Below are 15,141 nucleotides of genomic sequence, written 5' to 3' on the forward strand. Positions count from 1 at the left end.
TCCTGTCATCTCTCTGAAGCTGTCCTATCAATAAAGCCATACAAAGGCCCCTTCTTGACTTGTACTTCTTCAGCCCCTAAGGTAAAACATAAATGTTATTCCTGGAAGGAAGAACAGAGATGTACTTCCTACACACGGAAATCACAAAAGGCCAAGAGAGAACATTTAATCAGGCATAAAAGTGTTTCTCCTCACTGTCCTTTTGAACTATGAAGTCATTCCACAAGCATGGTGGTAGGTGCATTGCAAACAGGAGACTCATACATCTGCCCATGTGACTGCTGCAAAGAGCCATGAAATTAAAGTAAAATTTATGCTTGAGAATATCCGAAAAAGCTGCTTTATCTTAGTCCCTTCTTGCAGAAGAGCATCTGCTCCGACTAATGTATTTCTGCTAATTTGAGCTTTCATCCAAAGTAAATGAACATCAGTGCTTTTAAAGGCTCGGTTGCTTTTGGTTGAGCGTATTCTTTCCTTTCAGAGTGATGCTGAGCTGCTAAGATTTTCCTCACATTTCCACGAGTCACAACCTTCTGCTTTCTGCCAGCCGTGTTTGTGCTTCCTGCTCTGTGTTGCAGTGCTGACAGCTAATGTGTTCATTTTTTCCTGATCATTCCCCAAATTCAACCAAGCTGTTTGCAAACATCACATCTTCACTTTGGTGCAGTTTCGAGTCTGGATATTGCAGGTTACAGACCATATTCTCAGCTTTGCAAGAGTAAGCCTAATTACGTTTATGAGGGAGCTTTAAATTAGATTATTGGTGATTTATTTTCTGTAAGGCGGAGTATGTTTGTTCTCACGTAGGCCATAAACAAATACTGGACTGTCTCGGTGATTAGTGGATCTGAAAAACAAGCTTGAAAGCTTTTTAATTAGGCTATTGTTGATGAATGCTACTGTAAGTATTTGATGGAGAGGGCTGCTCAACTTTGCTAAAAGCCTGTGGCAGAAAATGAAATGTGTGCTCGGAGAATCTCACTCGGAGACGTGCAGAGAAGGTTGTTGTTGCACGAGGACGACAGGTCATGTATTTTAGTTTTTTAAAAAGTCTCATAACTAAAAATGTTATTGAATCACAGGTTGCGTAAAATGGAACCAAATGGGAATGTTCTTTTCTTTGTTTCCAAGATATGAAAATGTTCTAATTTGAAGCCGGATTCATTTATTATCATATCATTTTTCTTTTTCCCCTGTTTTTTTGGTTTTGCCTGAAATATCTTTATTTTTGAGCGTACAGCTTGACAATAGTAGTAATCACTGCTTTACATTCTCCTCTCCCTGTTAATTATGTCCCATGTTAAATACTGTCGGATTAAACCAGAAGTCAGCGTGAGCTTAACCAGCGCAGAATATTTGAGTTTTTAATTGCAATGCTTAAAGCCATTTTCGCGCAGGAAGCTTATTTATTGTGACTTTGTGATGAGGTGATACTATCAGTCCCTTTTTACAAACACTAACAATGCCATAGTCTTGGTTATATAAGCATGCTTTGTTGACAGCAGGAGAGACTGGATGAAATAGTGGCATTGATTGTTGTTTGACACACGGCTGCTGAGGCCGTCCGTCTGTCTGACATGACAGCGTTAGTTGTCCTTAAACACTCTCTGTCAGCTCGGCAGCTTTCAGTTAGATGCATTGTCCTCCCTCAGCTCCGAAAAACAAAAGGCAGTGATTAACTGGTATGTTCCTGCTCTGTTGATTTACTGCATGTGTTTAATAGGCCTCAGAGAAGCGAACAGGTCATTAAGCACAGCAGTGGCATTAAAAGCCCCAGAATGAGGTCCCACTGCTGACAAACTCAGAGGAAAGCGAACTTGAAGCAAACCTCGTGGTCTCTGTCCCTCGTCTCTTAAATCAGCGTCCATTAGATGACCGTGTCCAGGTGTAATACGCTGGAATACGGGTGTGATTGCTGGGGTCATCGTGAACATTTTCACCGGCGTCTTCACTCCTCACTCTTTCTCAGGCTAAAACCGAGCGTGGCCGAGCATAATTCTCTGTAAAAGAAGTAAAGAGAGGAGGACATTTAAAAAAGAAATCCAGTTATGCAGGGGCCTGGCATACAGATAATGTTAAGTGTGTATTAGTGTCGGTTTTTCTTTCTGGACATGTTTGTTACAACTTATACAATTATGAAATAAATAAATAACGTAGAAAGGCAGAACCCCAAGTAGTCGTTTGTGAGCATCTTCAGGCTTAATACCCGTTGAATGGAAGTACCGCATTTAAATTTTGTCAGTGGCTCAGCGGTGACAACTGTCAAATGTAACGCAATCCAATACAACAACTCAGCCATTAATTCAATCTTTACAAAGATGATAATGTTCAGTTTTGATTGAGACTGTTAGGTATCTATTTTACTATACTGTATATTTATTATTGAGGTTTTAGTTTGCAGCAGTGGTGGAAGAAATCTTCAACACCGTTACTTCAGTAAAAGTAGCAACGCCAAACTTTGAAAATACTCTGACACAAGTTAAAGTCCTGCTTCTAAACGTTACTTGAAGCAGCTACAAGGAATCTTCATTTTATGTTGATTCCAGCCTGTGTCTGAAAATCTTGGTCTCGCTAGCGTGTGCATCTGCTTAGAAAGCGATTGCAAAAAAGATCAAACGTATTTTTAAAACTGTATGTCTATGATGTAATTATCTATTTGTGGCTATGTTAGATCAATAACTAATAAGATGAAGGTGAAACGAAATATCGTATATCGTCCAATATACAGACATTTTTTACAATGATCCCTAAAATGTGGTTATCAAACACTTGGTACAAAGATATGTATCAGAGGCAGGATATTGTACGGTTTAACAATGAACCTTATTGTTGACAAGATCTGACACACCAGACGTAGACCCAACTCGCGACAGTTCAGATTTTCCAAAAAGACAGACTGAAGCTAGTTCGGTACAGAGAAGATCAGTCAGCGTGGCAATCATACACAAGAAAGGGCTAAGGCAGAGGCGAGGTCAGGTCCAAAAGACAGGATCAAAAAAACACTGGTAAAACGATCACTAGGACGAATGCCGCACGCAGACTAAATACACAAGGGAGGTGGGGACAATACACACAGGTGAAACACATCAGGGAGGGGTGACACAACATGGCGGGAAACACACAAGGGCAGGAAGGGGATCTGAAACGAGAGGAGGGTTAGACACCAAAAAAAACAGGAAACAGAACCTGAAAGAACGAGGGATTAACAAAAACGTGACCTCTAAAATTATATAAGTGCACCAAAACTTACTGAATATACTGGGAATTTAAAAATCATAAATGACCCTAAGCATTTTTAACTGCGTTATAATCTTTAAAAAAGAGTTTTCAGCACATATCAGCCAACATATACGCTGATCCTAATACATCTGTGAGAAGCCATTATCAACCAGCCAATACATCAGTCAGGCTTGAATAACTTCTTGCTCTTATGTACTTTTCTTCAATAACCTTTTGAATGCTGGACTGCTTGTTAGACTGTTGTACTGGGTCTGAATCCACTGCTAATAAAAATATTTCATTGTCTTTTTCTCAAGCTTGTTGTGACAAATGCCGCTTAGATCTCTCTTAATCCTAACAATATCCTATTAAATCATCAACTGCACATGAATCGGTCCCTTTGGTCACCAACAGGCAAAGTGACAACAGGCCCTCCTCGATGGGGTCTTTTACTCTCCACCTGTCCCTCAGACTGGAGCAGCCAGGACAGCGATGTGGCAGGTCTAATCCTCCTTATCTTAATGGCATCCACCACTATCGCTAGAGTGTTGGGGACAATCGACCCTTTCCCTTTCTTTATCAGCAAAAACCACTTCCCTCACCAATCCTGTTGGTCACCCCCGTCCATCAGACCGCCTCCCCCCTCCTTCTCCTCCTCTCCGTCTGGCTCCTCGGCTGGTCTTGTCACTCTCTGATTTTACCTCACCTCATCGCGCTCTGTCACAGCCTCACCTAGCTAGTCTTTATTTCGATGTTCCAGGAAAAATATAAAGAAGCTTGTTGAGAAATGTTTCTGCTTCTGAAAAAAAAGGACAAATGGCATATGTTTTTGACGGAGCCACAAGCTCACACACTGCTCACAGTGTGGATGTGTACCTTGGCCTCGGGTTGTTTTCCTTTTCCTTCTCACATTCCCACTGTGACGAGGGCGACTCTGCAACGAGAGAGTCAAGAGAGACTTTTCAGATCAGATAAGAGAAAGCGGAGATAGCCGCAAGCAGCGGACCATATGGTAATACCAAGTTTTCTTTTCAAAGGCCTCACACAGAGCAGTTTGTATAACCACAAACTCTTTTTCCCTGGACCATTGCTCAACTGAAGATAAGTCTAGAGATTGTTTTAACAGGCAAAAGGCAAACTACATTTTGGGACGATTTACACAATGAGGCTCATTGTGCTTTACTCTAAAACAATATTTACTCAGATGGATCATGACTGATTGTTTCTGGCAGTAGGTTAACTTGAGGGAAATAAAACCAATAACCTCGGCTTGAATACCAAATTCGCTGTTTTGTCTCGTACTTCCTAGCGTATTTCTCTCTCTTCGTCTCTCTTTGTCTCTGGGAACTGGCGATAGCTGAGCAGAAAGGGCATCACTTTCATTGTCTAATAGAAAAACCTTACAAAAATGCTGTGCCATGGTTAACTAGAACAGCACTCAGTAGAGCGCATACCTCTGCTAAGTCATAATCATAGTCTCCATTGTGTTGTGGAGGAATAATAGGCTGATAAAAAGAGAAACAAGTTAAAATGAAAAATGCCTTTTAAACCATTTTAGATCACATCAACAGTCATGTTGTGCACCTGTTGAACAATATATGACAAAAGATCAATTTCTTTGTGTTTCTATAACAGATCATGTCTTCTTCCTGTAAGACAAAATGTCACGTGTGCTTACGAAAGCTTAAACCAAGTTCAACTAATAATATCATGCTATGCATCCATCAATCAAACTTCATTTTCACTGATTACTGTACAAAAACACAAGTTTTTAAGTCTATTCACTAATTTGGGTAAAACTGGATCATATTTTGCGGAGACAATGTTTTCTGGTTTTCCTCCAAACATCCTACGGCAGCTCTGCCTTAACCCACTGTGATTTATGGATTTTCCTGATGAACAGATGGCTTTACTTGTTGGCTAAAGTAATAGCTAGCAGCGACTAACTGTACTGGGCTCCAAGTTAACATGCTGACAAATTAACAGCTGTTGGTCTCAGTCTCGGATGCAGACAAGTGTTTGGCCGGCCCTCTCATCACTTAAAGGGTCTCTGTGCAACTTCTGTGTTGTCCTTATATCCTGTTATATCATTTTAGCGGACTCCATTTCTAAACTAACGTTAGCTACTGTTGCTGTCTGTTAACGGAGCAGAGAGAGGCACTGAGACGAGGCAATCGAGAACGTGCATAAGTGACATCCTTTGGACTGTCGCTGTAAACCCGACCCGAGTCCTTCACAAAGAAACCAACAGTTCAACAGCATAAATAACTTAAAGAAATCATCCACAGGCTTGTATCGGCAACCGAGAGAGAGACGGGGATGGTCTCATTTTTCACATCACATTACAATCTGCTCACATTTGTCAAATAAAAAAGCGATTAATACATTTAAACTGCTACAAATTGTTACATAGAGCCCCTTTAATCGACCGTGTTCACTGGCAGCTCCAGGTGATCCTTCAGACGGAGTTGGCAAACCAACCAACCAACCAACAACAAACGGTCACGGATGAAAACATAACCTCCTTGGTGGAGGTAAAAATTCTGAACCTAGACAATAATTACTGATGATTGTACTGTATGATTTGATACACACCCCTCATGTATACTAATCTTACTGTACTGTTCAGGAGCTGTTGCTTAAAGGGCTTCAGGGATTAATCGATCAATTGACGTTCGTTGCAGCTATACAACAATGTGCTGCTGCTGCATATCATCTGTGCAATGACGTTCATTTCCCAATAATTTAGCTTCTTATCTCCTAAATACACCTTTGGTTCCCTTAAAATAAAGACATCAAAATCATTTGTCTTCTAAGGGTGATATTTTGTTATTAAGCAGAAATATGAGTAAATCGGCCTTTTCTTTTGTTTTTGTTGTTGATGTGTCCGTTATCTGTGCCTAATGAACGATGAAGCGTTCTGGCGGCAGGCAGTAATTGCTTGGAGCCCAGCAGTAGGGGTGTAATTAGAGAGACAGGGAGGAGTATATGACTTCATGACTGGCACCGTTTAATGATAATGGGGTGCAACTCCACACTTCTGTGGTCAACTAATCATACTGGACTGGCCTGGACAGCTCTCAATGCAAACGAGCCGTGACTGGAATACTGAGCAGCAGCTCGCCCACGCAGTTCCACACCATTCGCTCCGCGGGGGATCAGGCATATGATTATGGCTGTGACCCTGCACCACCTGCAACACTGTCATTACTGCCACCACGGATGGACAGGTTTAACATAAATAAACTAATGTCATCAAGCCACCCAGCAGAGGATGAATACGTACGACTGTTCCCTCTTTCAAAAGTACAGGTTGTCCTTCAAGAGCGATACAGATCAACACATTGATCCATCAGATGTCAGTCAACATATATTTAACACAGGAAATCAGCAGGAAATTATTACTTTTACCTGGAGCTACTATTAAATCTAAATGCATGCAGCTGATCAAGTACATTCAATGTACAGCAGCAGCATGAACAGAATGTGTAGATTTGATAATATGCATCAAAGGCACTACAATCTATTAAAAACTTCAGATGGACAAGTCAGATTAAACACTGTCTGTTCTGTCAGGTTATCTTTACAGAAGCAGGTGACATCTGTATGTGCAGAAGAGTGTCATGAAATATATACACATTATTATAAGCATATGGACATTCACACAGATTAGAAACAATGCAAGCAAATTCTTCCAGACAACAAAATGCAAAGGTTTTTTGGATGTATTGATTAGATGGAGCTTGCCCATTAAGCTCACAGTGTATGTAATGTAATGTTTACTTCTAGCTCTACAATAATAGCTGCAAATGGTTAACAAGGGCCCCTAGCTGAGTCAGGAGCCCAACATCAATTATCATTTGGTGGCGTATAGCCTACTTGTATCACAAAAGGGGTGTTCATCTGTGAAGATTATTTTGCTTAACAAAACATGTGAGTATCATAAAGTTGGCTAATATTTTATTTTCTGCGATATTCCAAAATCCAATTTAAAAATCCCATAAGCTTTTTGACAGGGAACCAGGGCGATGCTAACTTCCGGTTTAGCCTACAAAAATACGTCATTGCTACACCACTCCATTTAGCAGCTAATGTTAGCTGATGACCATGGAGAAGCATTAGCAGCTAAAGAGCCATATTTCTCTCAAGAGGTGGAAACCAAAGCAGAGCTAAAAAGTGGGTGAATATAGGACTTACGTTGATGTTAAACTTGACTCCAAGTGAATGATAATGTCTTCCAGAAGTGTAAATAGCCAACTGTTTACTAACATGTTCTCTCATTTAGCTTAAGAAACTACTAAACTACAGCGGATCAATCTGTGTTGCAGGTTACTGAGCTGCCCCCTAGTGGCTAATAAATCACTGTTATTCCAGGAAAGACCAAAAACACTTTATTGCTTCTATGTTGACAATTTAAATATCAGATGTGACACAAACAAACACTCAATGTCCACTTTATTAGGTACACCTGTAAAACATAAAGCAAATCAATACAACAGCTCTACAGCTTACTGCTGATTCAGATTTTACCATTTATTTCATATAATATGAACTACACAACAGTATATGAATAAATCTAATGGACTCCACCCTGACCAGCTGTAATATTATCAAGCTGGTTACACGCTGGTTGTTTTCTAAAAACAGCTGATAACATTAAAAAAAGTAAAATACACATAGGGACATTTTAGTATGTTTTACTATGTGTATCTGACTTTTCTGTTTGAATACGGGACTTTACTTATAGCATTAGAGGATAAGGCTGACTGACAATGTCCTATATTTTTGTTATTTTCAATAGCATTACAACCATGCTATTAAAAGATCAAAAGCAAACATCAGCTTAGTCCACATTTCTGTCTGTGGCTCTCAGTCCCATAACCTCTAATCTACATGATTACTGACCATATCCAACTGTATCCAGCATCTCATCTACCAGTTTTTCTTGAATGAATTTAAGTTGTACTAAAAATCATTAAACTAGTAAAGAAATAAAACACAAAAGTTGTGTGATACTCAAAAAACATATTCCCACAAGATTAGAGATCTGAGATGAAACTGTTTATCCCCTGATGTTTTTTTTTTTCTTATGTCTTTTGTGTGTTACATTTCTGTTTAGAGCTAAAACACTGTTATTCAATTGTCAGGCTTGTATCAAAAGATGTTTATACTGTTGTTCCCTTATAATACTCAAATGTTGCCATACTTGTTTTGTACATTTGTACATTAACAATAAAAGTGTTAAAAAATGTGTCTAGTGTCACAAATTAAGTAAACAGTGCCCTCTCTTGTTCAACATCATGTGCTGTCGCTAAAATCACATGTGTGTCTGTCACTTTAAGAAAATAGCTCGGACTGTCGCAAGGCATGATGGGTAGAAGATTACCAGCCAATCACATCATTGTTGTCAACGCGTTGTTATGGAGCCGGAGGAAGCTGGTTCAAATCACAAAAGACTCTGAAACTTTCGCTGTTTGATCCGCTCTCACGCAGATAAACGTGATTATAACGTTGTATGGATTTATAAAATGTGGTCAACGGAGCGACTGGACGTTTTACGAGAGCGCAACAAAGAATTATTGAACCGTTTGAAGCAGCAGAGAGAGAAACTGGGGCGACCGAGCTGCTTCAGTCACAGCCGCAAGAGGGAGAGAGAGGACGAGGCTGAGGAGAGGAGAGACCCTGCAGAGATTCTGACTGTGACCGATGGAGAAAGCGGTTTTGCTAGGGCAGCCCTAGCCAAACCTACCGTGAGGTTTGCGGGTAATGAATCTGTTTGTTTACATGAGGCCAAAGACACCACAGTAGTCCGAAGATATGAACTAAGTTTGCTAACACGTAAGTTAGCTAGCTAATACCGAAGTTCCTGGTCGTGCCTGTCGTTCAAGATGTCTCATTTGTCTTGTATTTAAATCGTGGCACTGACGCCAGTAGTCAAAAGCTAATTTTCTGTCCGTTTTGCTAAGTTTCATACCCAAGTTTAACTCCTTAACGTGTACTTTTTCGACTACAGAAAGTGGCTAGGTATAATTAATGGTAACTGTCTAGTTAACACTGTATGATCCTTGTTTTTAAATTACTCACCTCAACTATGTCGTCTAACAAACTGTTACCTGTGTACTTGTGTGTGAGTACTTTTGAACGTGGGTGTATTTCTGGATGTAAGTGTACAGAAACTCTCTTGGTGATGTGCACTCTAAATAATATGAAAGTGAAGTTGAATTTTAGGCCCTCTAATCAGCCGGAGCTGTCAACCCTTTCCCTCAGCAGATGGTGTAATGCTTAGTTTTAAAGGATAATACTCAGATGTCCAAGTGTGGATATTTGGTTACATGTTAAGGTGATTGATGAAATTAAAAACTCCAGAAAGGGCGAGTTAGTGCAAGTGTAAGTTTTTTTTTTCTTTTGTTAAAATAGACATAATCACTGATGTGTGTGGTTTTGTTTGTATGTTTTTGTTTGTTGTTCGTGTTTTCTGTTGCCTATCTCTTTACATTGCATGACCTCTTCAGTGTATGTGAAAAATGCAATCATTAATGTAGAAATCTACTCATCTCTGTGTTCATCAGATACATATGAGGAACAAACAGGCATCCAGCACACTATTACAACACCATCTTTGATCTCTGAAAATGTAGACGGGTCTGTTGAACATACAGCGCTATCGGACCTTTTCAAAGACAGCGACAGACATCTTCGAGACCACAACGGGCTGCAGGATACGCGACCAGCCCGCATGAAGTCCTGTCTCATGAATCGCAGCAAAGAACAGGCAAGAAAAAAGAACAGGACTGTCTATGCAAGTTTGTGTTACATTAATACTAAACCGATCTTGTTCCCTAAATATCAGGTATCTCACAAAGTAAACAGCATTGTCTAAACTGGTTGGCTAAAAGGAATAATTCATACCAAACAGAGAAGGTATCCCTTGTCACAGGAAACTCACAGGATCGGGCTGTTTGTATAGCTCAGTCTCAGCCGTCTTTCTACACCTTTGAAAAAACAGAAAATGTTCATCAGCTGAACGACTGGCTTAACACGATTTGGTTACTTTGAAGCGAGACATTGTTTATCTAAAAGTTTGTTTTGCTATTTTTGTCCTTGACATTCCTCACTGTTGTGATCACTCACACACCCTGCAGTAGCCATCTGTCAGAGCAGGTTTTGGGGTGTATACAACCAGTAAGGAAGTTTAGAAGACAAGTCAGTAAATGTTAGACTTTGGTCAAACAAGTGCAAAGGTTTGTTCATATAAAATCTAACTTAAGCTGCTTTAGCTGCTCAGAGAAAAGGGATATTTTAAAGCTTTTTGGAGCTAATAGAACAACAGGACTAACACTGCATGTTATGCAATGTCTGTAGCTTTGTAAGAACTTGATGAAGAATTTCTTTTCACAGATGATTTGCTGCAAGTAGAACATTTGGACCATAAATGCTCTGCACTGTTTGTTTTGTTTTTGTAGAGAGGTGTGCAGAGTCAAGTCACATTTCAATCTGATGACTCCGATAAGATATCTGCCTCAGACAGGCATCATTTGCAGCCTCTACTCGGGTATGACTGGATAGCAGGTATGCCTTGTTGGTCTCTCTCTCTACCTGTTTCTGACACATAATCATCTAATGGAGCCCTAACAGGCGATGTTTGTTCCCTCTAAGGAGTCCTGGATGCTGAGGATTCTTTGATAGAGCGCCCTGACGAGTTCTTCGATGACTTGCGCATGTTTCGATCGCTCAATAGAGATGATTGTGTCCACAGCCCACAAGCAGAGTGAGTGCTTCACAATTGATTGCACCTGTGACTGATTATGTGTCAAGTTTTCCTGTGATTTATGAAGGCAACATTAAATTACTATTCACTGGCTCTCCGCGTAGATTTTCTGAGGCAAACCTTTCAGACTTGCCGCTGCTAACAGACGAGGACGGCCCAGAGGCAAACATAGACACTCATCAATGTAAGAGGGTTTTTTTACTTGAATAATACTCTCATTTTTCTAATATATCTGAAGATTTTTTCAGCTTGCTCACTTGCTCACCCTTTGTCCAGGTACCTTCTCTTACAGGATTAACAGCAGACTGTTTCCCATCCCACTTCACTCTGAGGAGCACTGCCCAGTGTGCAAAAAGCATAAATCCTCACACCCTCACACTGCTGCTGAACCAGCTCTCATCAGGTAATGACAGTGTGCGCACTCTGACTGCCTTTTACAACCACTTATGAACAACAGAGCGTGTAATTGGTCCCAGCCAAAAGACATTTTTAACTTAATATACTTTGTCCTTGCCAAGTGGCAACGTCCAGGAATGAAAAATGAAATCAACATGGAAGGGCCAAAAACTGCAGTACCTCAAATGGCCACTTGATGCTGGCTCCAAAAATGAGTCAATCCCCATAGATTACCATATTAAATGCCCGACTTTACAGCAGAAATAAGCATGATTACAACAGGGGATGAATTTGTGTACAAATAATATTAACTTATATATTATACATTAACTGATTTATTAAAGCTTAAAGTTATTTATATATATATATATATGTGTGTGTATATATATATATATATATATATATATATATATGTATGTATGTGTGTATGTATATATGTATATATGTATATATATATAATATTATATATATATATATATATATATATATATATATATATATATATATATATACATATATATAATATTATATATATATAATATTATATATAAGTGAGGGCGTGGCTGCTATCCATGGACAGTTTAATGTCAAACTATAGCTGACAGCAACCAGGCTTGTATGCCTTTAGTCCCTGCTTGATGAAATGCTATGAATGAAAGGGCTGTGTACCAAGGCAGTGGATTCAGGCATTGTCAGGGATTACCAAGATCTCCACTGAATCTGAGAAAAAGTTTTTAATAGTCTTAAAGCTGCTCTAAGCATTGTTGTCTTCCTGTCCATTTTGCAAGTAGCAGTCCCCTCCCTCACATCACAGTACTTGCCAGGAGTCCTTTCTTTTTCTCAAGGCAGCTCTAGTTGCCTCTTTTTTTACTTCAAGCGTTTTTCACACTTACACTGTTCCGCTTAAGCTAGCAAACAGAAGGATCCTGCTCTCTGCGTGTTCACAAGCAGACAGAGCCGCCTCTTTATGGAGTTCTCTGTCCTGATTGGATTAACTGGGGCGATTTCTTTTCTCTTTTACTGCATGAGCAGGGGGAGGAGAGACATGGGTTACTGACCAAACACCCTATAACAGTGATTTCTGTTGGAATATAGAGTTATTTAAAACTCATTTTAATAACAAAATAATGCTTACTGCAGCTTTAATAATGGTTTGGTAACAATAATCTCATTTCCCCTTTTTGACATTGACTAATGTATTATCAGCCCTTTCTCAACATCAAAGATAATATGAGAGATTGATGAGACAAAACTGTATGTCTATGTCCTAAAATCTGTCTTTTTGGTCCCTGTCATAAAAGTGTTTGAGAATTCCTGCTGAAAGAGGTTGTTCAGGGCTTTAAATCCAATTGAAAACTTTTCATTAAAAATGTTTTTTTTAGAGAACTCTTATTTTCCATAATTAGGTTTTGTCCAGTTATATTTAAATGATCATGTAATACAACTGTAACATCATGTATATTGTCTCGTGAATTTTCTTTTTGTTTTATTTGCCAGGGTCAGCATCCCTCGCTCCACCCTCTTGCCACCTTACAAGTACAAAGCTCATAGGCGATGCAGCTTTGACCCTTCTGATAGTTTGGGGTTACCATCGGTGAGTAAGCATTTGAATTTGAGAGGCATTTTATAACTATAACGCTTCTTTCCACTGTGATTTTACATATTGTCTTAACACATGTACGTTTAAATTAACATTAAGTTTTCTAAGTTTCATCTTCATGGTCTTGGTCTTCTCCAGCACTGTCTCTCAGGCTGGTCCAACAAAAGTCAGTACATGCTGCCGCCACCCAGCAGCCTCGATCTGCGGAGCAGCCTGAATTTGAACAACTCCACCCGGTCACAGAACAAGGAACTGGAGGTCAGACATTGCAGGATTTCTTCAGTATCTCAACCTAAAACAGGTGGAAATTAATTGATAGTAATACCTTGGAACTGGCTTATCTAAGTGGAATGCAGGTTACACCCATGCGTTTCCTACCATGCTGTTTCAAAATGTCTGCTAGGAAAAGGTCTGCAGCAAGTGTGTTAATGTCTGAAATGTTAACAATTATTTTTCAGGATCTCTCTGCACCCAACGTGTCCGGTAACCAGATCCCCGACCAGATTTCAGATGTGTCTCGCTTGGCTCGTCACAACCTCCAACGCTTCTCTCCAAAAAGAAAACTAGGAAGCACTTCTTATCATTTGCGCTGACAAATCGTAAATTCCATTCTTAAGTGATTAAAGCAGTTCCTGTTAGCGGTCTGACACCACCCAAAATGATTTCCTTTGTTTTATGTTCATGTTTTCAACTTAATCTGTATGCTTTTCTGTAACATCTCTGCTAAATGTGAATGCTACGGTACACCGAGAGTTTATTTTTCAGGAGGAAACGATGATCTCTGCTGAGAGTGCATCAACATTTTTCTAAGTGCCTCTTCTTTAATAGATGAATTTGAAACATGACATCATTATTTTCAAGAATGTAAAATGGGGATAGTCTACAAGACAGAGCAGCATATTTCACATCTTTAAAATGTGATTTAAAGTTTGAACTGATTTTGCCTCCACGTGTGACTGTCAGCAGCCTCATGAAGCAAGAGATAACATTACACCACAGTGGAAAGGGAAGATCTCTAGCACATAGACTCTTTTAGCTAAATTTAACTTTGCTTTGTCAGATTTCGCAACATTGAGGAACTCATTTTGAATCATGTCTGTTGCTCAGGCAGCAGTCTGTGTGTCCCTTTCTAGCTGTTTGCCTTGGCTCCCAGGTTCACATACTTCTGTTTTTTTCACTTCCTTTGACACTTCCTTACCGTGAGGCTAAAATACACTGACAAAGATAAGGCAGATGTATCGTACAGAGGTTGCAATTCACAGGAAACTTATACTTGATGTTAAATACCTTTTAAATACCATCTCACCAATGACACTGTTGTTTTTCCAGTTTAAGTTAGGCAAAATGTATCAGGGTGTTTTCAAGAAAAATGAATGAAAATGAACTCAAAGTAAAGGAAATGTGGTTTCATTGTGTTGTGTTGTGATTCAGTTTCAACAGGAAAATATCAGATTTTTTAAACTTTCAGTTGTGTTTTGAAGCTGGATTACTTTGATGTTTTGTAGCGGCTTGTTCAAAGCAGAGCCAGTTATCTGGCAGCAGACTCGATCTTTATCTCAGAACTGGGATGCTGAGACGACGCTTTGTGTAAGATGAGGCTTTGAGATACTACATTCGATTCGTCGTCACCACAGACAGTTGTTGAGGGAAATGATGCTTGTGAAGCTCATGCTATCTTGATATCTTCAGATCCTCAAATGGAGCGTCTGTTTTCACGCTCTGTTCATTTTCGTTGGATGGTTATCATTGCTATTGTGAGATTTTCGTCAGTAAATTAATCCAAGACTCAACATGCTTCAGTCAGACGATGATGTTTTTTCAGAAAGTCAAAAAGAGATAGAACAGGTAACTTACTTCACTGGTAAATAGAGTCTTCAGATAAAGACTTCTGTCTAATCACAAATACTACATATTTAATGTTGTTTTCTACCTCTGGGCAGCCATTGGTTTCCACTTCACACAGTATGGAGAAAAACAGGATTTGAAACTTGACTGAGACCAATGACACATCACTGCAAATATAATGGCAGCCCTTGTTTCAGGTGTACAATGTTCTCATAGTGGGGAAAGCGCAGACGTAGAAAACCTGCACTGCATTACAACACAAAATGAATTAAAGGAAGTCCCTTAAAAAAGACAAAGTATGTCCCTGTCTCAA

At 39.5% G+C, this 15,141-nt stretch overlaps 1 protein-coding gene across 2 annotated transcripts; it reads left to right on the plus strand.

The window, feature by feature from the left end:
- The first annotated feature begins 8,661 nt into the window (after window positions 1–8,661).
- Window positions 8,662–14,393, plus strand: miip (migration and invasion inhibitory protein). 2 transcript variants are annotated; one of them, XM_073468830.1, is made up of 9 exons: window positions 8,662–8,982; window positions 9,789–9,991; window positions 10,683–10,788; window positions 10,876–10,987; window positions 11,092–11,171; window positions 11,264–11,390; window positions 12,881–12,977; window positions 13,122–13,241; window positions 13,442–14,393. In XM_073468830.1, the coding sequence occupies exons 1-9, from the start codon at window positions 8,748–8,750 to the stop codon at window positions 13,574–13,576; spliced, it is 1,215 nt and encodes a 404-aa protein (XP_073324931.1). In that variant the 5' UTR covers window positions 8,662–8,747; the 3' UTR covers window positions 13,577–14,393. The 2 variants fall into 2 exon arrangements, with proteins under 2 accessions (XP_073324931.1, XP_073324932.1); XM_073468831.1 differs by having other exon boundaries at window positions 13,122–13,284; window positions 13,442–13,571.
- The last annotated feature ends 748 nt before the right edge of the window (window positions 14,394–15,141 follow it).

Source organism: Pagrus major, chromosome 6 (assembly GCF_040436345.1).
Source record: "Pagrus major chromosome 6, Pma_NU_1.0".
NCBI lineage: Eukaryota > Metazoa > Chordata > Actinopteri > Spariformes > Sparidae > Pagrus > Pagrus major.